The sequence below is a fragment of the Mastacembelus armatus genome, chromosome 3 (assembly GCF_900324485.2).
Source record: "Mastacembelus armatus chromosome 3, fMasArm1.2, whole genome shotgun sequence".
NCBI classification, from domain to species: domain Eukaryota; kingdom Metazoa; phylum Chordata; class Actinopteri; order Synbranchiformes; family Mastacembelidae; genus Mastacembelus; species Mastacembelus armatus.
Genome location: NC_046635.1, coordinates 7,863,416 through 7,888,323, shown reverse-complemented (window position 1 = coordinate 7,888,323; position 24,908 = coordinate 7,863,416). Strand labels below are relative to the sequence as shown.

Sequence of the window (24,908 nt, the reverse complement as noted above, 5' to 3'; positions counted from 1 at the left end):
AAAAAAAACAAAACAAAAAAAAAACGGCATATACCAGGAGTGTGGGCTGCTGCAAATGTATAATTTGCATTGCTACACAACTTCCTCATGTGGATGAAATACAGCTCATAATGCTGCAGTTGTGCTGCTTTAGTATGCAGAGTATTCTTCCTCATGATTCAAACAATAACCTTTTAACTTTTTTTTTTAACCACAGTGAGCAGACAAATGATTAATTTTGCCACTGATTTTTGCCATCAGTGCCTCAAACTCATTTTAGACCATGGCACTTCCTCCCATTAAAAGCTCTGAAAACAAACTTTCTCTTCCCTTTTGTTGCTTTAACCTTACTACGCACATTTCCCGTAAAAGATCAGTTCACTCAAGCAGCACATTTTCTCCCTTATCCTAACACAGGAGAAATGAATGGAAGTTGATTTCTACTTCTTGAATATTAAAAAAAAAAAATCAGAGCTTTATGAAGGATTCGATGTACAGGAAGAGCACACTGTTTATGCAAGTGGTTTACAGTCATTATAGAGCACTGTTATAACAGGTTATAAAAACATTTCTGTCCATTGGTAACTGTGGCCAAAAAAGGAGTTCAGAGCAGCTGGACTGAGTAGAGTAATGTCACTGAAGAATTACCTGACAGAAAATCTCTGGGAATAGTTTTGGATAAAACACTGAGCAAACACCACTGTAGTAGAGTCAGATAAAGAAATTCTCAAAGTATTTGATCAAAGGCATTTATTGGTGCTGTAATTCAGTGGCACAGATAAGGCATATTCACAACAGCAGTTAATTACAATTATATTTCAATTGGAAAAGTAGTTTGTAAATGTAAAATATAAACGACTAAATACTTACGCAGGTTAACAGTATAGATTTAGTCGCTGTTCCTTATGCATATTTTACTACACAAATAGAGAAGCAGACTTTTTTTTTCTCCAATTTTTATTTCTAAGAAAAGTTGACATTACACAAATGAAATATTTTTGTATTACACAGCAGACTGGAGGATTAGCCAGAGGGTATCCTCTTTCACATATAAGGATGGGGAGAGGATCTGTTGACATTTAAATAATTTTGTCCAGTTTTAACAGCATAAAAACACCACTGGTGTAAACTGGTGTATTACTGCAGCTGCTGTTAAACCTTTTCTGCTTAGTAAACAAACACCCACAACCTAAGTCTAAGTACCCATGCTTTCACCAAAATATTAGGCATAATAGAAAAATAGAAATATTGTACACTACAAACCCAAAAGATGTTAAAAATGTTGTCACTGCACCAAGTGTGATCTCAAACAATTTGCACATATTAAAATGACATTTCAACCAATGCAGCGCAAGATGAAATTTCCTCTTTACTATGAGACCAATGATGCCATCATGTGGTGCACAAATGAGTAACAGTAAAAACCCTTACACACCATATTCAGTCTGCTTTATTTACAAAACATTTCACTTAAGATGCCCATTTTCATGTGAGAAGTACATGTGTTTCATGTACTGTGTGTACCAGTGTATGCATACACTCCACTCCTTTATCCTCAAGTGCACTTGGTGAGATTACGATCGAATAGAAAGTGCACCAATACAATTTAGATTGTGCCTCCATACATAGGCTATAGAAACAAGACTGCTGATAACGTATATTGGACAAATATCAGACAGCACAAGGATATAAGGCATAGCAACACTAACATTAAAATCAAAGCAATCAAATTATTTCCATCATTACTTTATTTCATATATTAATCTAAATGACCTTGGAAATAAGTTAGCAGGAAAAAAAAAAGGACAGACAGTATCACATTAACCACACTTGATTAGAAACAGCCATTAAGAGTCTACCTTGCATCACGCACAAGATTGACAGTTTTACAGTTTTATCAGAAATTACTTTAAAACACAACCCATTGTTTAGCTTTGTAAACCATGTTTCCATTGTGTTATAGTTTCATCCAAAGAGGAATTCCCACTGATTTAGCCGTTTACTCTGCTATGTGGAGTATGGTATCTTGGTCACATGAAGGGGGCACCAGAGCCTAAAATATTAATGCATATTAAGAGCTTGTCTTTTACATGGCAAGTAAATGAAATGAAAGTCACATCTCCTGGACAGTAATTAAACAAACTGCTTCAGTGTTGGGTGCACAATTCATTCCTGTTTTTAATGGTAAAGAATGACCATAAAAAGTAAAAAAATATATAAAAATCTGGGGACGCTAATGACGAGGTGCAGAAACGGAGGTGTATGTGTTTATGAGGGAAGCAAAGTTATTGTCTCAAAGACTAATACTCACACTTGAGTTGGAAATAGCAGTGCTCACAGTAGGGCTTCTCGTTTCGGATTTGAACCTGGACTCCAGTCTCAGTTCCTTTGAGATATCGGTGGCAGCCCACACACTAAGAGGAGGAGTGAGAAAAAACTATTTAGGAGAAATCCACCAAACCTGTGACGTGGGTCTTTTGTATCCAAATCGTTTCAGCAGATTGTCCGACACCCAAACGCAGAAAAATAAACGAATAACCCTTGTGTTGGCAGAAAAAAAAAAAAAAAAATATATATATATATATAGAAAATGTTCTCCAAGTGCTATGTGCATCTGTAGCTCGTAGAGAACAGTGAGCTGCAGAGGTGATTAGACTTTACATTTACATGCTAATGAATCTAGGCAGCTATATTTGGGGAGTCCTTTGCCAGTGAGATTTTCACACATAGCTGATATCCTTCAGTCAACCAATTATATGCAGGAAAAGAACAAGCATGAGAGGACTGCCCCACCAGATATGACAAACATTAAGAAACAGACTGGATAGGAAAGAGGCATAGGTCAGAAATGATCCCTGCTGGCTGGTGCCTATACCACCAATATGACTAAGTCTACAGATGCCAGAAGTCTTGTGATGGCCTTATTAAATGTAAGATATGGTCAGTCTGTTTAAAGGTTTCACCATGATAAGCACCCACAAAAAGGGTTAGAGGTGTGATGCGGTCACTTTTTAAGTGAGAAATTAGGATCTTTTTGGGGTTTAGCTGCAATTTTTGTTTTCATTGATACACCAATTCTTCCACTTCAGCAAAGCCTAAAAACCTTTCAAGTATTTAGGACTTTTGTTCAATTTTCTATTAAGTTTTTAAATGAAGAAAAATAAAACCAAGTGTAAGGAAACACTGAGTGACCTTTGTGTATTGTAATATCAATCTGCACCTTAACCTTCTCATGACCTCTCACCTGCAAACAGGTGAGGTGGAAGCAGAGACTTAGAGCCTCTATAACCATGGCTGCCCCACTGCCCAGGGCACGCTTGCACACAGAGCAAGTCGTCCTGCCACTCACCATCCTGGGGCAGTACATGTTAATTGTGAGGCCAAAATATGTAGAAAAGATCTAGAAAGTAAACACTGCATGAGAGAGAAAGGCTTTATGTTACATAAATAGACCTGGCAGGATGAGATGAGTCTGTGGATGTGTTTCTCTGGGATAATATTGTTCCAGTGCTGTAGCGAGAGGAGGACTTCCTACTTGGAGCACAGTAACCGGCAGCAGCTGAGTGTGGGCGAGGGTAGCTGAATGTAGTGGCTGAGACTGGGGACTGTTGCAAAGTATCCAGATTGTCCAGAGAATCACACCTGAAGAAAATAAGACAGTTAGAAAATGGTAACAAAACAAAGGAAAAAGAAAAAGTTAAGGTACAGTTGAGTCCAACTTGAAATCCAGTTTGGAAGATGTACAAACACAGGACTCGCCTCTTCAGAGGAGCCCTGTTGCTACGCTGACGTATCCAGCTGTTGTCAGTCAGGAGCTGAGTCCTTTTCTTCATCTCCTCCAAAATTTGCTGCCTTTCTTTCTCAGCCTTTGACTTTGATCTCCTTTCACCTGGAGGAAACAAAGCTGGGGATTAGTTTATTATGTCAAAAAAAAAAAAAAAAAAAAAACTGATGTTGGAATTTTAAGAAAAAAGGGTGGACGAACCTCTTATGTGTTTGTTGGGTCCAGATAGTGCTGACATGGACTTTGACCTACAGCAGAAAAACAGAACAGAAAAAAAAAAAAAAAAAAAAAAAAAAAAAAAAAGACAGGTAACCCAGGGTCCACATCGACAGGTTGCATGCTGATGTTGGCTTATGCGTTCACAAGATAAACTACACTAGGAACCTTTTTATGGTAAGAAGGCCCAAGCAATACCAAGTGTCTGAAATTGAGGGGGAAGATAGCTTATTTTGATCTGACCTGTGAGCAGGAGACAGCTGAGCAAAGCCACATGAGTCCTCAGACCTGAGGTACAGCATGGAGAGAATTAAGGCCCAGAAAAACAGGAAGATGAGCAGATTCACCAACAGCAGCCAGAAAACAAGTAATGTTAAGAACTACTAAAATAAAACTTCCGAGGATGTATATACACACTATAGAAGACTATAGCAGCATAGAAAGAACAATTATTGCACTACTTATAAGACTGATTCACACTCAGTTCCCAGAGCTAACAATACTGGCACTGTTAAAACATTCATTTACCAGTTCTCATCACTCTGCGATGATCTAGCATTACTTTGAGGTTTTGATCGTGCTTCTTCCAGCTCATCTCTGTCAGAGCTCCACTCTGCTTCAATTTTATTTGCCAGTCCATTCACATGGAACTGGACGCTGGCGGGCTTCTCACCATTGCTCATCTCAGTGGTGTTCTGTAAATACATGACAAAAAATGTATTTTATCAAAACCATGTACAGCGTTGGGAGTTAAAGTAGACCTCAAATGGCACCAAAAAGACTGAAAATTGTTTCATAATGAAGCAACAACAAGAAACGTACATCTTATTAGCAGTAAATATGTTGGATAGCAGGGTGTACCTGTCAAAACTAGTCAGATGTAGCATAACTACTGCTAATAGCTCTTACTTTAACCAGCAAAACAATATCACAATGCTAAGGAAACCATAAAATCTTAATTTAGAACTACTACTATTAATAATAATACTACAAGCTCAGGTGGTTTTGCAAATGGCTACAAGTTGTAAAGGATTCACTTCAGCACATATTACCCCTGACTCTCTGCACTCCCCCACTGCATCTTCTTGTGCCTTCTGCCACTCTGCTTCCAGCCTCTCTTGATCCCTCTGGTACTGCTCCTACAGAGAAAAATAATGCATATAGAAGCACTATATGAAATGTGCACTACGCTTTAAAACAGCTTTCTTTAGTGTAGTTCTGTGTTGGAGAAAATGTCTTCACCTGTAGGAGGCGCTCCTGCTCTTCCTGCCATTTCTCCTGACGCCTGCGATCCTCCTCATGGTCCCACAACCAGCTGGATGAGGGGGGGCTGAGGGATGGCACCTTGAGCTGGTGATGTACAGACAGACTGCAGGCTTAAACATGATTACAGTAAAGTATGGTTCACAGACTCCTTCAACAAATATAAGTTTGAACATGCATGAACATATCTTTTAATGAAATGGCATGGAAGCTTACATCTGATATTGCAGATTCTGAACCTCCTGCAAGAGAAAAAAAAAATGTTCAAAGTCAATACCATAAAGTAGATGACTGTAATATCAGGTCACACATACACCACACAAAGGCTGGGGACACATTAGGAGAGTATTTTGAAAATCCACTGAATAACACTAAGGATAATCTTTGTCTCATGCATTGGTCTTTGCGCAGTTGACACCAGATAATAACCAACAAACTTTGCATTAAAATCAGCGGTGGAGGTTATTAAACTGCTTTATAATAACCAAACTCATTACAAACAAAAATAAATAAATAAATAATGTAAGATATAACATGATATGAAATTACTAGTGCTGTCAATGCAACAGTACTTGGTAATATTAACATGATGTCTAACTTGACCCTCATTTCCCAAACTAATGGTTGGGCTACAGGTCGTTATGTCATAAGACTACTGTAACCGTCTATGAGGGTGTTGAGTGAGAACTAGGGGAGGGAGAAGGAGGAGTAATGCCACTGTAGTGGAACATGGTAAAACAGGTGACTGGAGCGGAGAGGTTAGAAGTACTGCAGACAGAAAATTGACAGTTGCAATGTGTAGTGTGCATCTAATAAAAGCTACAGCTCCTCAACAGCCACACTAACTCTCCGTTTGCAGCACTGGGGAAAATATTTTGTTATAATGTTCGGGTGCAGGTAGCATGGTGGGGCAGTGATAGAGCAATGAAGGGACTTTCTTGTACTCCATTGTACATAGGTTCGCTCCAGGTACTCCAGCTTCCTTCCACAGTCTAAAGACATGCAGATCGGTGTTAGGCTAATTGACGACTAAACTGCCTGTTGGTTTGAATGTGAGTGTTTGTCTCTGTGTCAGCTGTGGGATAGACTGATCTGTTCAGGATGTACCCTGCCTCTCACCCAATGTCAGCTGGGACTGGCTCCAGCCTTCCTGCAACCCTGAAAGGATAAACAGTAGCTAATGGATGGAACTATCAGGTGGCTCTCATGTCTGAGTAGTTAAGAGCAGATGAGATTAAATCTGTGGAACACCAAACCACAAGACTGTATGTAACACACTAATCTGTTAATGTATCCCCAGCCTAAAGACACTGCACGCAAATACTGAAAAAAAAAAAAAAAGCCAGGCAGAGTTAAACATGCCACAGTTGTTAAAAATAAAGGGCATATTAGAAAGGAATCCCATGAAGCATAACAACAGAAATCTACTTCATTTTTGCTGATGAAGCTCCACAACAAGCAAAGCAAAAATATTTACCACACAGGTAAACCCATGAGCTGAATCCAGCAGAGCCTGGAGAGAAGCCATTGTTGCACGAAACAGATTCATTAACAACCACAAAGGACAGCACTAGAAATCAGTCACTGTGCAAAATAACATGGAAGTGACCAATTAAAAATTGCAACCCATGAACACAAAGAAGAGCATGGAACACTACAGTAAAAGAAGCATCTGTTGCAGCACACAGGGTACATTAGAGCCCCGATCAATGCTGTCAAGCTCTGTGGTTGTTAGGTACAGTTATGCCAAGAGAAGCAGTGTTATTTAGCAAATGCCACAAATGGTTTTTTGACACAGAAATATATTGAGCATTCATTTTTTACAGTTACTCTGGTTAGGCTGATTTAAATAAATTATTGGACCAGCCTAATGTTCTTATGGTTGCACTAGAGCAAAAGCTCTCCTCTAATCACTGCATACTTTCCCCAACCAGCAGAACCTTTTTAAAATTCTACTCAAAATGTGCATTTTGATTAAGCCAAGCATCAGCCACCAAAGCTGCTGTACAAAGAACCAAAGATCAAACTGAGATGTTACCTTTGTGTTTGAAAAAATCTGCTCTCTTTTTCTGATTTGTCCTAACAATTTTATTATCATCTACATGAAGAGGGAGATGGTTAAGGTAAGAGGATGTTACTGGATATGTTTCAATTTGTAAAGTTACTGCTATTTCAAACTTTATGGCTATTATTACCTTTATGTCTGGCTGTCTTGTGGATGTCCCCAAGCTCTCCATCCATGTCTTTACCTTGTAAAACCTGGGCAGGTGAAAGAACATCAATACTCACATAATGAGCACCACACACCTTTTATTAAGAAGCATCAGAAGAAAGCACTCATTTTTCCACTCAAGTGTTAATTTGCTAAAGCACTGCTCACGTCTGTCTGGCCATTGATTTTTGACAGTTTTGTGACTGTGGTGTCTGCGGGGGCAGCACTGATGGCATGGTGATCAGGGTATCCTGTCAGAATGGGTGCTGCAGCTGTCAGATTGAGGGTCATCCTGCTCTGGCCTGCCTGCTTGTGATGACTCCCTTCAGTGGTGCTCCAATCTAATGACAACCACCAGCCATCAAAACCAAGGCCATGCTGGGGATTAAATTATAGCTACAAATACTAAATTTAAAAAAAAAGTTTTTTTTGGCTCATTGTCTTACCCTTGTTGCCATAGCGTCGAATGTCCATGGTTAGGTTGCCAGTTTGCAGGGCATGTGTTATTTTATCCATCCACTGGCTGTAGCTCATGTGCATCACTGCAACGCCATCAACAGCCATAATCTCATCATCCACACACAGCTGGCAAAGCTCTGCTGGACTGTCTGGAAAGGAAGGGAAGGACAGTGAAGAAATATGAGTGCAAAGACAGCACAACATAAAAAGGTATCAGCAGCTTAAGGGTTCATTCGCTTAGCATAAACTGGAGAAACAAGGTTGATGCTCAAAGTTCAAAAGTAGGCCAGTAACATAAAACTACACAGCAGCAAGTGACCGCTTTCTCACATCTAATTAAATATTTATGGTTGAGTTTTAAATCACTGGTGACATTTTATAGTTTTTTTTTTTTTTTAATGCAGTCAGTAAATCCATTCTGAGATAGGATGTTAGGGAAATGATCATTGGGATGTAAATTTTCACAGCTCAATTATTCCAGTATTTAAAAAGAAAAAAAAAACTGACATTCTGTGTTAAAATACCAAATTACATCAGTAACCTAATATTTTGATACTGTTGTATCACTTTGCAGTTCTGCTGCGTCTTTCATTACTCTTCTTTTTCTAAATGCAGGCTGTAAAAGCACATTTGCTCCTGGAGGAGCCAAAAAAAAAAAAAAAAAAAACACAAGCACAATGTGGCATTACCATTCAGTCCTTGCTTCAGGCTACAGGGTTCAAAACAAAGACCTAAGTCTCAATGCTATGTCAGCCTAGCCATATAGGTGCTAAAACTGCAGTAGCCCAGAGTTAAGCATAGCAAATATTACATCTTACCAGGTTCAATGAGTTTTATTCTCACCCCTGTAGAGTCCCACTGACTCTGGAAACCAAAGTCTGGTCTGCTGTTGGGTTTCAGAGTAAGGCTCAATCTCATATCACTGTGATCCATCTGAAACACAGACAGACACGCACACCCACCCCCCACAGGTAAAGGTGACACCCTGTGATCCAATATGCATCCTGGGTGAAATTAGAACCCTCAGGAGCCTGCTACACAAATATGGTAAGGGATACACTAATTAACTGTTATCTGCAATGCTGTGCAATCATTATAGCAGTGCTGTAACAAAATGCCATCTAAATGAAGTTACTATTGTTCAGGTTTTGTTGACTTTGTAGACTATATCAGTTATTCTATACTATATCAAATTGTGACATAGCATTCATTATGTTGAAAGGTGTTCCTGACATGGACAAACTAGAACCAACATACATTTAAAAAAAAAAAAAAAAAAAAAAAATGTAACCATGCTATTTAGAAGCCTCTGAACATTCATAGAGAGTCCCCAGAGACTTAAGTCACTAAAAGCCAGTAATGACCAGTGCCTGATGAACACCGAGTACTATGTATCAGAAATCAGTAAAGTTGTTGATGGTTGCAGTGTAGAATTTCATACAGTACAGGATTCTTGGAGCTGAAACATAACACAACATACCTTTTTAGATGGGAGAGTTGAGTTGTTACAATTGGAAGATGGGTTTGAATAAGGTTGCAGTTGGGTTTGGTTGACAATGTCATAGTGACTGCTGTTGCTCTGGAAGGAGGTCTGGTTAGGTGAAGATAGAGAACCTTCTTTCTCACTATTTAAAAGCAACCCTTGGTTTTCTACCTGGACATGAACAAAACAAGACATGCTCAGCAGGGCAACATAGTTAGCCAGAATTGAACTGAGACTAATGATGTAAGAGTCTGTACTCAGTATATACAACCAGCAGATGTGAAAGAAAATGTATAATGGAATTGACACCATTTACAACAGTGTAGTGGTGTTTCTATTATTAATGAGAAGGGTGATCCAAGAAAACAAAGGTAACGCTAGATCACTGATGCATATGGCGTGTGTGTGTGTATACAGACGTGTGTGTGTGTGTGTGCCCTAACCCCCCCCCCTTACAAAAACTAAGCTTAATTCTATTTGGCTCTATTGCACACTATGCACCTTACTGAGCACTAACCTGCCAATAATCTACAATTACAATTGTCTAGACACCAAAATAAAATGAACAGTTGGCAGGTCTTTACACACTGTTAGATTTTTTATGAACACTTTAGAGACAAATCTCCAATTGTAACATTCCATTTCCAAAATACCTAGCGTTTTGAGATATTGTGATGTCATGGCTGAACACCGAGTTAAAACAGGTTGTGATGCAATTTAAGTTGGTAATGTAAAAATCCATTAGACAGTGTATAAGTTGAAGAGAGGGTATTTTTCCCCCACTACATTGAGCCTTACTGTGAAAGTCATTTGGTTAAAACTTACACTGGACAATTTTGGCAAAGAAGACACCCTGGACTGCTTGGTCCCAAAGGGTCTAGCTGTGATTGCAGAAGAGAGACGGGCAGAGCCCTCAGACCGCCGGTAACCACGAGGGAGGCTGGCTGAGCTGGACCATGACCCAGTTCTGGACAAGTACTTGTAGACGCCTCTGCCCTGCTGGCTTCTACCTTGCTCTACAGTTGGTTCCTGAGTTGCATTCTGTCTGTCTTCTTGGGATTTCTGGTGGGACAAGGCCTCCTGAACCTTAACTCCTGAATGACTAGCTGAATCAGGTAAAAAGGTGAAACCTTTTGGAACCTCCTTGTGACTCATAGATGCAGGAGAATCCCTGGTGCTGATTGTTTTTGTGGTGCCCTTTGTCTGTATGGTTGTGACCAGAGTGGAGATTTGGTTTGTTATGTTTTCCGGCTTGGTCAGTTCAGATCTGGGCTGGTAAGAAGCCTGGACACTCTGGGCTTTGACTTGGGTTTGGGAGCTAAAAGGGAAGTCTAGAGAAGGTGTGATAACTCCTGCTCCATCTGTGGCTAAGGACGCAAAGTGGCTCCCATCTTCCAAAAGGTTCCTATCTACAGTAGGCATAGCTCCAACTAATGATTCCTAAGAGGAAACAAATTAACAAGTGAAGTGAATGGCTATTGTGATAGCATGACAGTGTAAATGAAAAGGATGATGTTATACAACTTGCACAATACTGTAAACAGTCAGTCATTCATTAGTATCAGCGATGCAAAAGAGGGCATAACTAAACTTACCTGAGTGTCAGCTGAGTGATGGGGGCCAATTGGAGCTGTAGGGGTGAAAGGTGCATCAGTGGCATAGCTGCGGGCCAGCAGAGCTCGAGTATGTGGCTGGAGATCAGAGCTTGATGGTTTTGATGGAGGAATGTTGGAGGAGGAAAGGGGGGCAGGGTTACATCTGTGAGAAGACTGTTGGTCCCTGTGGAATTGACATGTAAGGCGAGAGCAGAATCAAAGAATGCAGGGAGAATGTGTCATATTACATACGTATTTAAAATAAATATGTGGTAGCAGCAGGGTGTAGGATTTAAGGTCATCAGATTTGAGGCAGGAGCATACTTTCTACATAGTCCATCTTCATTCTTCTCAAAGGTGGTAACAGCCCCATTGGTCATCTGGTTAACAACATGCTCTCTGTCCTCCGACTTCCGACGGAGGTCAGACTTTGTGCTCCTCCGACGATTCTTCCACTTTGTCAAGTCCTGAAAAACATATGAACCAATAATATATTTGCAATGTAAAATCCTAATTAATACAGGACTCAGATGCTGTTTCCAGTGATTATAGTATAATTTGTTCAAAACCTGAGTATAAAATTTATTTTTGACCTTGGGAAGAGGAGTTCAGAAAATCTGAAATTAGTTGACAGGTTTAATCAAGTCACATCACTCTCAAGGCTCCTTAAATCTTATGAACTGTGTTGAAGTTCAAGGATGATCTTAGAGAAATCCTTGAAATGCTCAAAGAAAAGGATGGACTTGACTTACAGCGTGCCACTGAGCTTCACCCTCCTCGGCAGAGACACTGCTCTTCCGTTTGTTTTCTTGACTCCCCTCCCTTGCCATATTAGCGTCCTGGCCCACATCATTAATGGTATTCTCATTAGGAACTTTACGCACAGGGTATACCATTGGGATGTCACTGAGCGATTTGCTCCTGGTGCAAACAGACAACAAAACAGGATATGGAAATAAATAATGGATATAAAGAGCAAAGAAAGACAGCATTTAGGACACTGCAGATTGATGTTGCATTAAAGTGTCACTTCAGCACACAATGGAGCAGAAGAAGCATGATAAATGGTATCAGAGCAGTGTGCAGAAGCATACAAATATGCTATCCAGTTTCCACGTGCACACACAAATATACATGATGGGTCACAATATTACCAGCTGCAAGCCTGCACATTCTGCATTCAAACACAACCCTTGGCCAAGTGCGAGTAGGATAGTAGCATGCAAGTCGAGTAACGCAGCAGTATAAATGGCAACAGATGTTGCCGTCTGAATAACACAACAGCATTGACTTGTAACAAGTAATAGCATTGCTGTGGGTAACAGAGGATGTCAGATGTGACATTCAAATAACTTACAGCAGCATTTAGCAGGTGGTATATCAAAACTATGACATTTGACAAGAGGAACAAAGACTGTGATTACAAACAATCCTGTAGTTTGTCATAAATTCCTCTGACAAGTCTCTGCCCAGAAAATTACTAGTGAGACAGATACTAAGAGCTCCAGCTTCAGGAACAACTGAATGCTATTTGCAGAATGACTGCTTTTGCAGCTAAGAGGAATACAACAAAAAGCAAACCCATTGAAGCAGCAACAAAAGCAGTTATGGTCAGAGCGGTTTCGGACACCTTTGCTCCAATTTTATGCCACAAACTATGACTTACCAAATCCAGCCAGGGTTGACCTGAACAGGTTTCTCAGGCTTGCCCTGGTTTTGATTTGTTCTACAGAACCAAAAGAACAGACATCAGGGCGGACGACTGCCATTACACACGCAATTTAACAGAAGTAATTGTCACCATAGTAACTAATGGTAGACGGAAGAAATGACGACACAAATAAGTGAAGAGGCCTTGCAAAGGTTACACAAAGATGCCAGTGTTGACAGTCAACACATATGGCTGCAGTGTCACATCTGTAGAATAAGCATACAAAAATACAAAAGATCTTGGCAGAATGAATGTGTTTTATAAACAAATTGCATAGTTTATTGACCCACTATGACAGTTTATTTTTCTTCACCAAACCGTATCATTGCGCAGACAGTGTTGGCACAGAAACCAGTGCTGGCACAAAGATGCTATAAATAACACCACTCTGTTATAGCTCCCAAAGTATGACATAGCACATGACTAATCTGTTTAGCTTATGAACTAATGAGTCACTCAGCATGATGCTGTCAAAAAGTCCTCACATCACCAGCAATATAAAAAGGTGCCAGAGCAAATGCCAGATAAAACATGCAGCACATCAGTAACTGCACAAAGTCTGTTTAACTTGCCTGATAATTTCATAAAACCCTATTTTCATAGAGTACAAATTTTGCATATTATGAAGTCTGCTGATGCATCAGAGATTTGCAAATGCAAAAATAACAGGTGCACTTTGCCTCTGTGGTACACTATGAGATAACGAGTAGGATGGCACATTAGAGGTTGAGTCAACAATCTGTACATGTGTAATGTTTGTGTGTGTCTGGGAGAGGAGCGCATATTCAGGTTTGGAGGAGGGCTCTTAGTGATAGGTGTGAGACTCTCCAGATGGGGGTGGAAATGTGCTGCACAGCAGCAAATGTCACAATCCAGGAAATGAAGTTTTCCCTAAGAAGAACCTAAAGTTTTATGGCTATAGACAAAGAAGGAAGAGAGGATGTGTGAAATGATTATGTAATTAACAATAATAAGTCTCAGACTAAAGTCTCCTAAGAATAATGTTATATATAACAAGGTTTAGTTTTGAGTGGTGCAGTGTAGTTGAGATGCATTTTTATAGCCAAAATCAAGAATCAACTACATGCCATGGATAATTTTGGCACAAAATCAGACTCAGTCCTGCAGACTAAGATAATTTAAGTTTTTTTGTTAAAGTTTTTTGTTTGAAACTAGATGCTAGCTGGTCAAGCACTGCATCAAATGGAAAAAGTACAAAACTGCAGTTTTTTTTTTTTTTAGTAAATCTGCTTTCACACTTGCACTGTTACACCTGCCTTGCATCATAGACTAATGAAAATAGCCAACAGCCCTTAAGCCTAACATTTTACAATACCAGGGCCTTCTATGGGAGCCGAGGCAGATTGTGCACACACAAATCTCCACTTCAGGTGTCTAATATCAAGGTAAGAAGCGGTCATAGTTGGGGTGGTACATGTTTGATGAAGGCTCTGCTGTACATGGCAGATATACCAGTGGTCTAGGATTGGGTCTGCCTCAGCATAATTGTAGTCTTCCTCACAAAGAGCCCACAGAAAAAACTCAGGAGTGTATCTTTGAATCAATTCCCTTAATCGATCATTCCTCACGTGATCTTGGGTCCAACAATTTGAAGACCATCCCAACTTTGGAAAATGCAGAAATTGTGAACAAAGTTGTACCCTGAAGTTGCTCAGTCTAGGTAGACAAGAGTAGTTCTAATGTACTGTACTTCCAGCAGGAAAAAAAAAAAAAAAATGCAAAGCTCAAGTCATAAAAGCATAAAAACCGATATCACCTTGGGTGAAAACAGCTTTGCATACAGGATCTTTGATGGATGTGTGCATTTAAACCATGCACATTCATACTAAGTTCACTGATCTGAGCTTAGTGCACCATAAAATGCTCTGACCTGTAAACTTGAATAAGAAAGTTCAAACTGTTTAGAAACAGAGCAGACAAACTGATATGACTGAACTCAGGAATAAAATTCTTCTTTGGTATTTCCAAAGTCCATTTATGCATTGACCATGTGCATGTTACTACTGAGGAAAACTGAATGTGGAAAAGAGTGAATAACAAGCCAGCCGCTGTCCACAGACAAGGCTGTTACATCAAGGATAAGTGAGTTAGTAGGAGCATGTAGACTTCTGTGTAAAGTGACAGAAAAATAGTACCTGGCAAGCGGACTGGGGCAGCCCTTTCCATTCTCTTCCCGTTGCTTTTTTCTTCGTAGAAGTGGTCTTGGGGTATAGCCTTTGCTTTGCTGAGCTGAAGACAATGCAGTCTCCAACTTGAACACCTGCTCAGCTTCTGCGTCACTTTCAAAACCTGGAGGCCGTACAGATGTACAGAAAATAGGCAAAAGGAAGGGGAGAACATTGAGGCAAAAATGCATTACTGTGTGTTTACAATAAAAAGAAAATCTAAATATCAAAAGAGGAACCTGTAAGTGGATGGATGGTGTTCCTGTAGGCATGCCTCAAGAAAAGTTTGTATTTTACCTTCTTCCCTAACACAAAAACTTATCACCAGTGTGGAACTTAGTCTATCATGGACACGCACTCACACCAAGCATGACAGAATGTAAACACCACACTGAATTGGCATCTGCTGCATCTAATAAAAGTAAGTTGATCCAGCGTAACATGGGTGCATATGAAATGGAAAGGTTATTTTTGTTTTTGTAATTTTTTCATCTTTGGGAAAAGGCAAAAATTGTAAAAGTGATAACTGATTCCTGTAAACTTCAGTGCATAAAGTTTGCAATCATTTATGCGAGGGTGTGTTGTCCAACTAATGACGTGAAGACTGTACAGAGAATGAAAACTAAACATGCCTTCGCTGTGTGGGCGGAGGGCCCTGGAGTCCAGAGAGTCAACGCCGTCCACAGAGTTCTCTCTCTTACAGCTTTGTCCCATGTGCTGACATTCCTCTCTCTCTGAGTACCAGCTGTCTTTCACAAACACATTGTTCCCCTCATCTAGAACCTGGATTCATAAGGCAGCATTAATCTAGATTTAAAAAGAAATGGTGAGTACAACTGTGTAAAAATCATCTAAAAGAGCAGCTTACCTTGGACAGGGCCAAGCCCAAGAGTCCTTCAAAAGCCTTGAAGTTAAGCTGTGGACCACTGTATGAGTCTAATTGAGCTTTACGGCCCAACCAGTAGATCGTGATCAGAACCTATACGAGTGGACAGAAATGTTAGGACTACACCTGCCACACACACACACCTTTGTTCTCACTCCCTGCTAAAGATCTAGGTTTACTAGAAACTGAATTTGTTCCTGAGCCAACTCATCTTGATCTCAAGTACAAAACAGGCTAATTTCTGATGTTAAATTGCCTGTTTAGTTACAATTTATTCAAATGATAATTTACAACAGGGAATGCCAGCATAAAAGAAACACAAATTTTAATAAATGAGTAAAAAGGTATGACCCTAAAATTCAGGAAACCATGCTACAATCACTTTTCAAACCAAAATAAACAGGAGAAAGAACAGTCATCTAACCGTCAAGCCCTCCATTATAAGTCGAACAAAAAAAAAAAAACTATCACCATGACAGAAGACTTTCTCCTTATTACAAAAAAGTGACATTAAATTGCTGCTCAGTGTGACACTATAGTTCTGCAGCCCCTCCTTTCTCACATAGCAGATTTGAGGAGTACCAACCTGAGCCTGCTGATTGTTTTTCACTGAAAGGGAAAGAATGGTATACTATGAAAGAAAGGCTGAGCAGTACTGTCTTCAGAAAATTTTTGAAAAAAGTTAAAATGATAATGTGTATACAGCACATTATTACATTAACACAGCTAGTCTACAGCAATTCTAACATCTGCCACTGTATGGCACACAGAGGAGTTTTAAGATAAATGCCGATATCAGCACAATGAACAGTGTTGACATGATAATGTTTTAGCAGGTATATTGTTCAACAGCTTAGTGTAGTGGATAATGCAGGCTAACAGTTCGGTTTTATTATGACAATAGATAAAAAGTCAGAGGCTTATTAAAGTAACAATTCACCCTAAGAAAGGGTGGGAATGTGTGTATAAAATTTCATTCAAACCACAAATGTCATCCTTGTAGTGGCAAGAAAGGAGATGTCAACAGACCTAATTGATTAGGGTCAATTCTCTGGGAATTATCTGTTTGTTCCAAATAATTTGTGTTAGTATTAGTAGTATTGTTATCTGCTATAGTGATAGGTCCCTGCCACTAACTTGGCCAAAGCTTAGCTACAAGCAGAACTACAGAATTTGCTTTTCCCATTTAATACTACAGCGTAATGGATGCTAATTCCCCCACAGCATCAGCACCAAGATGAACTGTTGTGATGAGGCGCTTGGTCTTCACAAGGCAGCTTACACTATCACTTTCCATGGTGCCAAACACTACTGAGAGACACACATCCCACAACCATTAGTAACAGTGGTGAAAAACAGGCTTCGTCTAGGCACATAGGCACATTATTGCAGCAACCAAAACATTTTGGATACAATCTATTACTCATTTGCTCTGAGGGGAGATAATATATTTTTGGCAGATTGCCTTTTTTCCTGGCAGTTCAGCAGTCTGTACTGAAAAGCATATTCAAAACACTACAACTCAAATTTTCCTGATCCACACTTTAACCAAGTCATCATAAAGCAGTCAGCAGAAGAAAGTCCATGTAGGGCCTTGAGAGATGATTAAAAAATGACTAAATATTTGACAGCACAATGCACGTTACATGAAAAGGATGAACATTTTGAATGGTAATTGACTCTACATGGATTCCAATTATGCTTCATAAGTCTACATAGCAGCTACCAATTGAATGCATTCAGAGATCACAGAAATGATCATTCTAGCCATCAGTGTCATTGTAGAGTAGCAATATGGTCAAATAAAGGGCTACCTAGGGATTTGTTATGGACAACTGATGTACAGAGACCCACTAAAATATCAAGCTTTTCAAAATAGGCATATTGTACAACCAGTCAGCATTAAGGGATTACTTCAACCTTAAGCAGATGAATAGAACATTATTATGCTCTAATAGCTATGACAAATATTTCATGGGAAGAAAATGCTCACTGCATTAAACATGTCATGGGTTAATCCTTTTCAGTGGTGTTTCCCACACATTTTTTTACTGTATGTGGGGAAACTAAGGAACCCTTAAATCACTGTGTATATAAATAAGCCTTACCAAATGTTGCTGCAACAGCAGTTTGTGAATTTTGTGCTTTGCCACCATGAAAACTGAAAATATCCTTTAGACTCCATTTGCCTCGGTGATATGGATATGCATATTAAGATAGGCGGCATGATGTAATTACAGGTTTTACCTAAATACCTGCCTGATTATTTCCCTGACAACTCAGCTGAAAGTTATACTTATTGCATACATCTTTATAGTGGTTAAAAAACAGAAATAACACTATAACACATTCTAAGAATAAATACTGGCAGCTATAACCTGTGTGGTATAGATATTACAAAAATAGTCTAAATTCAAAACTGCAATATTTAAGCAAAACATTTTAGAAATAAAAGCCATTTCAAAATGTATGAATATAATAACCCAGATTTTATGTGATCAGAAACCTACATTAAACCCTTGGGTTTCAATGGGTGCAAACTGACCCTAATTGGGTAATTCAAAGAAAAATGCTACATCCAATTCAAAGAAAGAGAGCTCTGACAAACAGCCTCATTACTGAGCTCAAGCTGCCAGCTATTGTGTGATTCGAATGAGGCTTCCCAGATAACCAAACAATTTCATAAGCTGTGGAACATGTAAAATACCAGCAGCGCACACAAGCATGTAAACAATTATCCACATGTTCCACTCACACAAAACACACCCACATCACAGTGGGGATGAACTGCATTACAGATACAGTATATGGCCTGGTGACAAAACATACAACTACATTTTAGCACAGGTGATTTATTACTAAAATTAATATTAATACTAGAATCACTGATTCTGGATGAGCCTGGATTCTTATGGGATGTTGGCATCAGCATCAAGAGCTGGAACTGATGCACTACAGATACTAGTGATTGGGCAGATTAAATGAGACATTTAGTACTGACAACTAATGTAGGCAACTTCAGTGGTAGCATTACAGTTCCCTTACAAGACTGTGGGTCAGGGTCAGTTGACTAATGCTTTAAAACTCATTGGGTAATAGAGGGAAATAAGGAAAATATTTAATAGAATAAAAAAAAAAAAATTTTTTAAAAAGCAGACAAAGCAGCAAACTTACATTTTTGAGTCTTCGGTTGCTTTCATCTTTCCTAAAATAAAGTGAAAGGCAAAAATAAATACTAAACGGATGAATGCTGACTGGATTTGGGGGGGGGGTCTAGTGACATTTCAAACCTTACTTGCAGTGCTCTACTAATCAATTGCTTATCAGAAATTAAAGTGAAGAGACTACCAGCTTGCACAGCATAAAGCAGCAGTTTGTCAGGCAAAGCTCATACCTCTTTAAATGCAAAGCAGCTATGACACAACTTTTACCAGAACATGAACAGAAGTAACAATACATCAGTGTTACATTTATTCACTACAGAAAAATAAAACATTTCAGATATTACAGACTTTCATTTCAATACATCTAACCAACCTGTACAGTTTCAGACAGTTGTTCACATACACTTAACCTGACATGACACTATTTCTTAAAGACAACAGTACCTGAGAGTTACACGGGTAGACAAGTCCTGCAGATCTCCTGGATGAAACAGCTGCGACTCATTCAGTCCCAGTTTCCCACAGGCTTTCAGGAATACATTCACATTATCCTGGTCAATAAAAACCACAGAAACAATATTTTATAAGGGTGTGTGTGTGTGTGTGTGTGTGTGTGTGTGTGTGTGTGTGTGTGTGTATATATATATATATATATTATATATAAATAAAGAAAAACATGTAGAGAAAACTTGTAGAGAATTAGAAAAGGTTGGTTACCTTACCACCAGGGTTGGGACCATATGTTTTAACAGCATTTAATACAACCAAAACAAGTAATAAATCTTTTCATTGGCTGAAATTACATATCTGAAGCTGTTTTTATGAGCCTGAGGCAATAAAAGTTGCCGACTTGTCGGAGTTGATTAAACTTGGCTGTTGTCTGGAAACATTAAGCTTGCTCTGCTAGGTGCTACCTGCAACATTATGTTAAAGACAGGGGTGGGGAGAACCCATATACCTTTTTTTATGTAGCTCTGTTAGCACCTAGCTAACATTCACCATTTGAGACTCACTCGCTGTGTCAGATCCACCATCCATGGCAATATCCATTTAGCTGTAGCCAAGACAGCTTAGCTAAACAATCAATCAACTGATCTTATGTATAGTTAAAAGCTTACACTGAAACATCAGGCTACAAAACTATCTGAGTATAACAAAAGTGAATCATCCTGCAATTCCCAGGGCTAATTGCATGATCAAGGATTTAAAAGAACCTGTGTGACTTTTGGCCAGTTTATGTTTAATGCTGTGCAGATCCAGCATTACTCTCAATGAGTAATAAACTAAAAACTAAGGACGGAATAAGGTACAGGAGCAGAACATTTCTCCACAGGGTTATGCACAACGGTATCACAAAACTTAATTTTGATTCATAACAGACTTTTCATAATAGTTGAATTGGCAAAATTTGCTTAATTCTTTGGGTTAAAAAAAAAAAGCTTTATTAAACTGACAGGATTGGCAACTTTACATTTTTGTGATGTTGACCAGAGGTTCACTAAACTTTGTTGCTTACTGTAAGTATGGAAGTTTAGTCACTAATGTTGTGGCAGCCTCTAGAGGTAAACTTACAAACTGCAGGGTGTAAGATGTAGTTTTAAAAAGAAAATCACATGATCAGTAATTTTGTATGTAAAATCTTTTTATTGTATATAATTTGAGTTTCAATGTAAAGATACTCTAACTACTTAAAAAGTATGCAATGTCTTTAATTTGAAGACTCTAGAAACATATTCCATTTTTCTGGGCAATGGCAGACAATCAGTAGACACCTATGTTAAATGTCAGCACTATTTAATTTCTAGTCAACACCAAAACTATGGTCCTCTTGGCTGTCAAGGTAGCTGCTGTTGTTCTCTGCTAGTTGCATCTCAAACCTCACCACCAACACCACTCCAGCAATGTTCTGTCCACTTACTGGCTCCTGATGGGTGGTTGCAATTGATCTTTCCCTGCTCTGCCTTTAGGCGGTTTTGGCAATTATACTTGTATGAAGCCATCAAAACACAGCCTGAAGCCAAAATAAAAATCTGCATTGCATTTATGCCCACAAAAAAAACAACAAAGAAAAAACATCACATATTCAGCAGTTGGTTTGTTGCATTGAGAGACAGTTTCAGAAACATTCAAGCCATGGTAACACTGTCTCTTGGTGCCTTTAACAGGAAACCACACTGTGTCAAAACTTCCTGGCTAACAGGTGCCTTATTTTCCTTTTGTGCTTGTAGCTTGTATTCTAGACCCCCCAAGATAAGGAAAGGGGAAAGAAAAGAAAAAAAAAAAAAAAAAAACATTCATCAATCTGAGTCTAAGCCTATAAGCCTCGAATAATATAATCTTCCACATTATGATATGTAAGGTAAAGAAAACAATCTGTCTCACAATATGGCTACATGCTCCACAGACACACACAAGGTAACTGTGAAATGTAACACTCACCAGGCCAGCAATGGGAGTAGAAAGCCTGTTCACTCTTTTAATGATGCCAGGTTTCAACTGGTTGATCAGGCTGCAAGTAAAAACAATACATTAGCCAATTTTACAAACACTCCAGATTTATACTGGACACACATTTAAAAAAAAAAAAAATAAAACATATGCCACAACAACAGTGTAATATAACAGTCATGCACCAAGTCCTCCTTCCATGAAAGTGTTAACATTCAGTTTTTGTTCTGCCATGTGTATTGTATCAGCAGGATCCAGTCCCACAAGAAACTAAACAGACTGGGTTTTAATAAGCCTGACTTCAGATACAGGAAGAGAAATTTGGTGTAGGAGAAAAACTTAAATGATCTGTGGGGCAGCAGGGTGCTGCACAGCAAGGCACATTTGATTGAGGGCATTTCAATATGGACTTTGCATGTTCTCCCTGTGTCCATGTAGATAAAATTACCATACAATTATACTGTATCTTTTCATGGGAATTTAACATTCTGAAATTAGGTGTGATAGAGTAAAAGTCAAATAACACATCTAAGCTTGAGAACCATTACTCACTCACAAAGCAGGACACCGTTCTCTAAGGAAGCACGAAAGTTGTTGCAACCAAATGATTTTCCAGTCACTTCCTAAAACAAAAAAAACAGCTATATTTAGAATTTAGCCTTTTTGCCACCATTAGTGTGTATATATGATTTTTTTTATGCAGTTAATTTTATTAGTGAGATTAGTTGCTTTCAAATAAGAACTTGAGATCCAACACTGTCTTCAAGCATTGAACCAAAATAGCAATGAACACATTTCTACAACTGCATTTTCAACTGTTCATTACCTGAAACCTGCAAATATGTCAATTACACATTCTTTTAATTAATGTAGGTTATAACAGCTGCCAAGTGGGATGCTGAAATGATGCCTATATTCTTCCCCCAGCAGATTTGGAGCTGCTTATATAAACTATATACAAGTTGATATATAACTTGACAGAAATATGAAATATATTAGTCAATAAAATCAGAAACAATGATACCAAAGTGTATGTCCTGCAGACAGCCCTGAAAATACATCAGACTTAAACCAACAGTCTAAATTGTAGTGTTGTTGAAACAGCACAACATTCAGGATATTTTAACATCCTGGCTGGTCCAACCAGAGCTCCAAAGCAAGTCACTACAAAATGACAAAAAGGCATTAAAGAATGTATACAGTACAGACAAGAAAAAAATGGTTTTGGTCAAAATAAAAAAAGAAACATAACCTAAATTATTTTATGAGCACAAGGCAAGAGGGCTTTGTAATGAGGGCATAAAAACGGGGCTATTAAGGTTTGGCTCCATAACTAACAGAGGGGCCCCAGAAGACTATTCTTCTCACTAATTAGTCCCCCCAGGAATCCACAACCACATATCTTTTTTTGGTAGAGCTGGCGCTTCTCAGTAGAATCTGACAAACAATGCAGTGGCAGGTTAACAACAAAATACAATGTGGTCAAGGTACTGTCTTCTTTTACAGCAACAGACTAACTGGTCATTTAAATAATTACCCTTAAGAAACTACAGATTTAATGAATTACAACCATACATTCTGAAATGTGACTTGCAAACTTCAGCAAACAGTCTGGAATGAAAATATGGGCATCATAACCCAAGCTATTCAAATCACTAGGTGATTAATGTGCAGCCATTTGTGTAACTGAATAATCGTTTCACTTATTTCTTTATTAAAACAAAATGCCAACTATTTGCTGGTTTCAGCTTCTCAAATATCACAAAGCAAATTTTTGAATTTTGGATCGTTCACCAGATAACACATCCACCACTTAAGACCTCATGTTGGTCTTTAAGGAATTAGAACCTGGATTTTGTGGAAAATCATTACTTTGTTACTTTTTTTTTTTAAATAATAAAATTAGTTAAGGAGATGCCTTGCTTTATAATTTGCAGACTGTGCTGCTCCTGTTTAACTAAATGGCCTGTTTACATAATGTAGAAGAGGCCAATCTATTATTCCTTTTTTTTTTTTTCCAGGAGTCCAGTATGCACAGAGCAAACATTTGTGTGTAATTGCTGCTGGTCCTGTGCCAATGATAAACAGCAACAATTTCTAGATACTTGCATATGTAATATATGGAGGCTCATTACCCTGCAATCTGTAACACTGAATATACTGCTAGCACATTCCCATTTGTCACATGGAAGACTTTATGACACCATTTAACAATTCCTTAAAACCAGCATGCCTTGCTTCTCTTTCTCTCTCACACACGCACGCACAGCCACGCGCGCGCGCACACACACACACACACACCTCTTCACTGCTCATCCATCCTTTCATGCGTCAGTGCAGGAAAATGGACGGGTAAAATTGGCATGGGCTTTCTGCCAGAGAGCTCTGGACAGAATACTCATAATGATCCACTCAGACACAGTTGACATTAATGGTCCCATTTAGACTTGGTCAACATTCAGTGGTCACAGTCTACAAGTTGTGTTCACTGATTTTAATTTGAGAATCACAACGTCTGCAAAGCTGTGACAGGATCAGCCAACAACAGCAACACAGAAAACCCACATCCGGGCGCGAGGACTTTTATACTGACTAACTGTGGCAAACCACGTGGGTAAATTTAACACATCCAGTACATGACATCTGAGCAGACAGACATTATAGAGAAGACATCGTATTGTAAGGCATGCCGTTTCCTACTTTCAGTTTCTTTTAAGCGTCATCTGCCTTAAGTTCTGTGCGCACTTTCCTCTGAAGCCCTGGGAGTCCTGCAGTCAGCTCATCTTTATCTAGTCAACCACAGGAGAGCCTCACATTGCAGCTGCCTGGTGTCAGGAGGCGAGCTCTTACCTCAGTCTTATCAAGTCAGTGCTTTGCATTTGAACTCAAAGTTAAGCCTGTAAATGCGCCTCAGTAAGTTTGAGCGTTGTGCCCAAGTCATTTACAATCACCACAAAGTCCTAAATATACAAACAAGTGATTTCTAATCAAACGACTGACACTGACTAATATAAGAACTTCCCTGGGTTGATAAACTGAGACTTACACCCCACACACTGTCTAACTTAGTCGCACGTCTCTGAAGCAAATAAAGCGGAAAAAAGGTGCAAGTCACACATGTACCTCAATCCAGCGTTGAGCCTCGTTAAACGCGTCGGCACAGCTTACACTGGTCTGCTGGCGCCACTCCATCTTTACCTCCTGCACAAAGCAAAAGGCACAACTCAAATGGAAGAGCAAGAACTAAACTAATTAAGCACTGAGCCACCAAACCTATAAAACCAGTTCACTCGGTGCCAGCAAATGGGCCTATGAGGAAAATGGATGGTAAAATGGAAAATCAAGACATATTATGGAACACTCACCTGCCGCGGTTTGTTCAGTCACCTTGTGCGGTGATCAGCTGCTCACAGGTGAAAAGTGTCCCCCTGATTGACACCCAGGTTATCAGTGGACAGTCTGCGCTCCTGCCACCCCCTTCCCATCGCTAAGTTTATTGGGTAAAGTGGAGCGGAAGGTCTC

The 24,908-nt window shown here is 39.1% G+C and overlaps 1 protein-coding gene across 4 annotated transcripts; it reads right to left on the bottom strand.

The window, feature by feature from the left end:
* Nucleotides 1–928: 928 nt before the first annotated feature.
* On the bottom strand, nucleotides 929–24,878 carry LOC113138017 (LIM domain only protein 7-like). 4 transcript variants are annotated; one of them, XM_026320117.1, is made up of 30 exons: nucleotides 24,752–24,878; nucleotides 24,510–24,587; nucleotides 21,939–22,009; nucleotides 21,378–21,447; nucleotides 19,383–19,489; nucleotides 18,949–18,979; nucleotides 15,757–15,867; nucleotides 15,521–15,671; nucleotides 14,859–15,012; nucleotides 12,658–12,717; nucleotides 11,744–11,912; nucleotides 11,316–11,458; nucleotides 10,992–11,175; nucleotides 10,222–10,836; nucleotides 9,394–9,567; nucleotides 8,732–8,846; nucleotides 7,901–8,062; nucleotides 7,623–7,795; nucleotides 7,438–7,501; nucleotides 7,281–7,340; nucleotides 5,459–5,484; nucleotides 5,222–5,329; nucleotides 5,032–5,118; nucleotides 4,508–4,674; nucleotides 4,223–4,267; nucleotides 3,965–4,011; nucleotides 3,739–3,868; nucleotides 3,433–3,621; nucleotides 2,291–2,393; nucleotides 929–2,032 (listed from the first exon to the last, which is right to left on the bottom strand). In XM_026320117.1, exons 2-30 carry the CDS (start codon nucleotides 24,576–24,578, stop codon nucleotides 1,979–1,981), a joined length of 3,639 nt encoding a protein of 1,212 aa, XP_026175902.1. In that variant the 5' UTR covers nucleotides 24,579–24,587; nucleotides 24,752–24,878; the 3' UTR covers nucleotides 929–1,978. The 4 variants fall into 4 exon arrangements, with proteins under 4 accessions (XP_026175902.1, XP_026175903.1, XP_026175904.1 ...); XM_026320118.1 differs by lacking the exon at nucleotides 4,223–4,267; XM_026320119.1 differs by lacking the exon at nucleotides 7,281–7,340.
* Between the last annotated feature and the right edge of the window lie 30 nt (nucleotides 24,879–24,908).

Excerpts from the sequence above, each read along its gene's own strand:
- LOC113138017 (XM_026320117.1), bottom strand. The coding sequence starts at position 24,578 with ATGGAGTGGCGCCAGCAGACCAGTGTAAGCTGTGCCGACGCGTTTAAC. Across the intron at positions 7,796-7,900 it reads TCGACGCTATGGCAACAAGG|ATTGGAGCACCACTGAAGGG; the intron begins GTAAGACAATGA and ends GGTTGTCATTAG. Across the intron at positions 4,268-4,507 it reads TCGCAGAGTGATGAGAACTG|GTCTGAGGACTCATGTGGCT; the intron begins GTAAATGAATGT and ends GCTGTACCTCAG.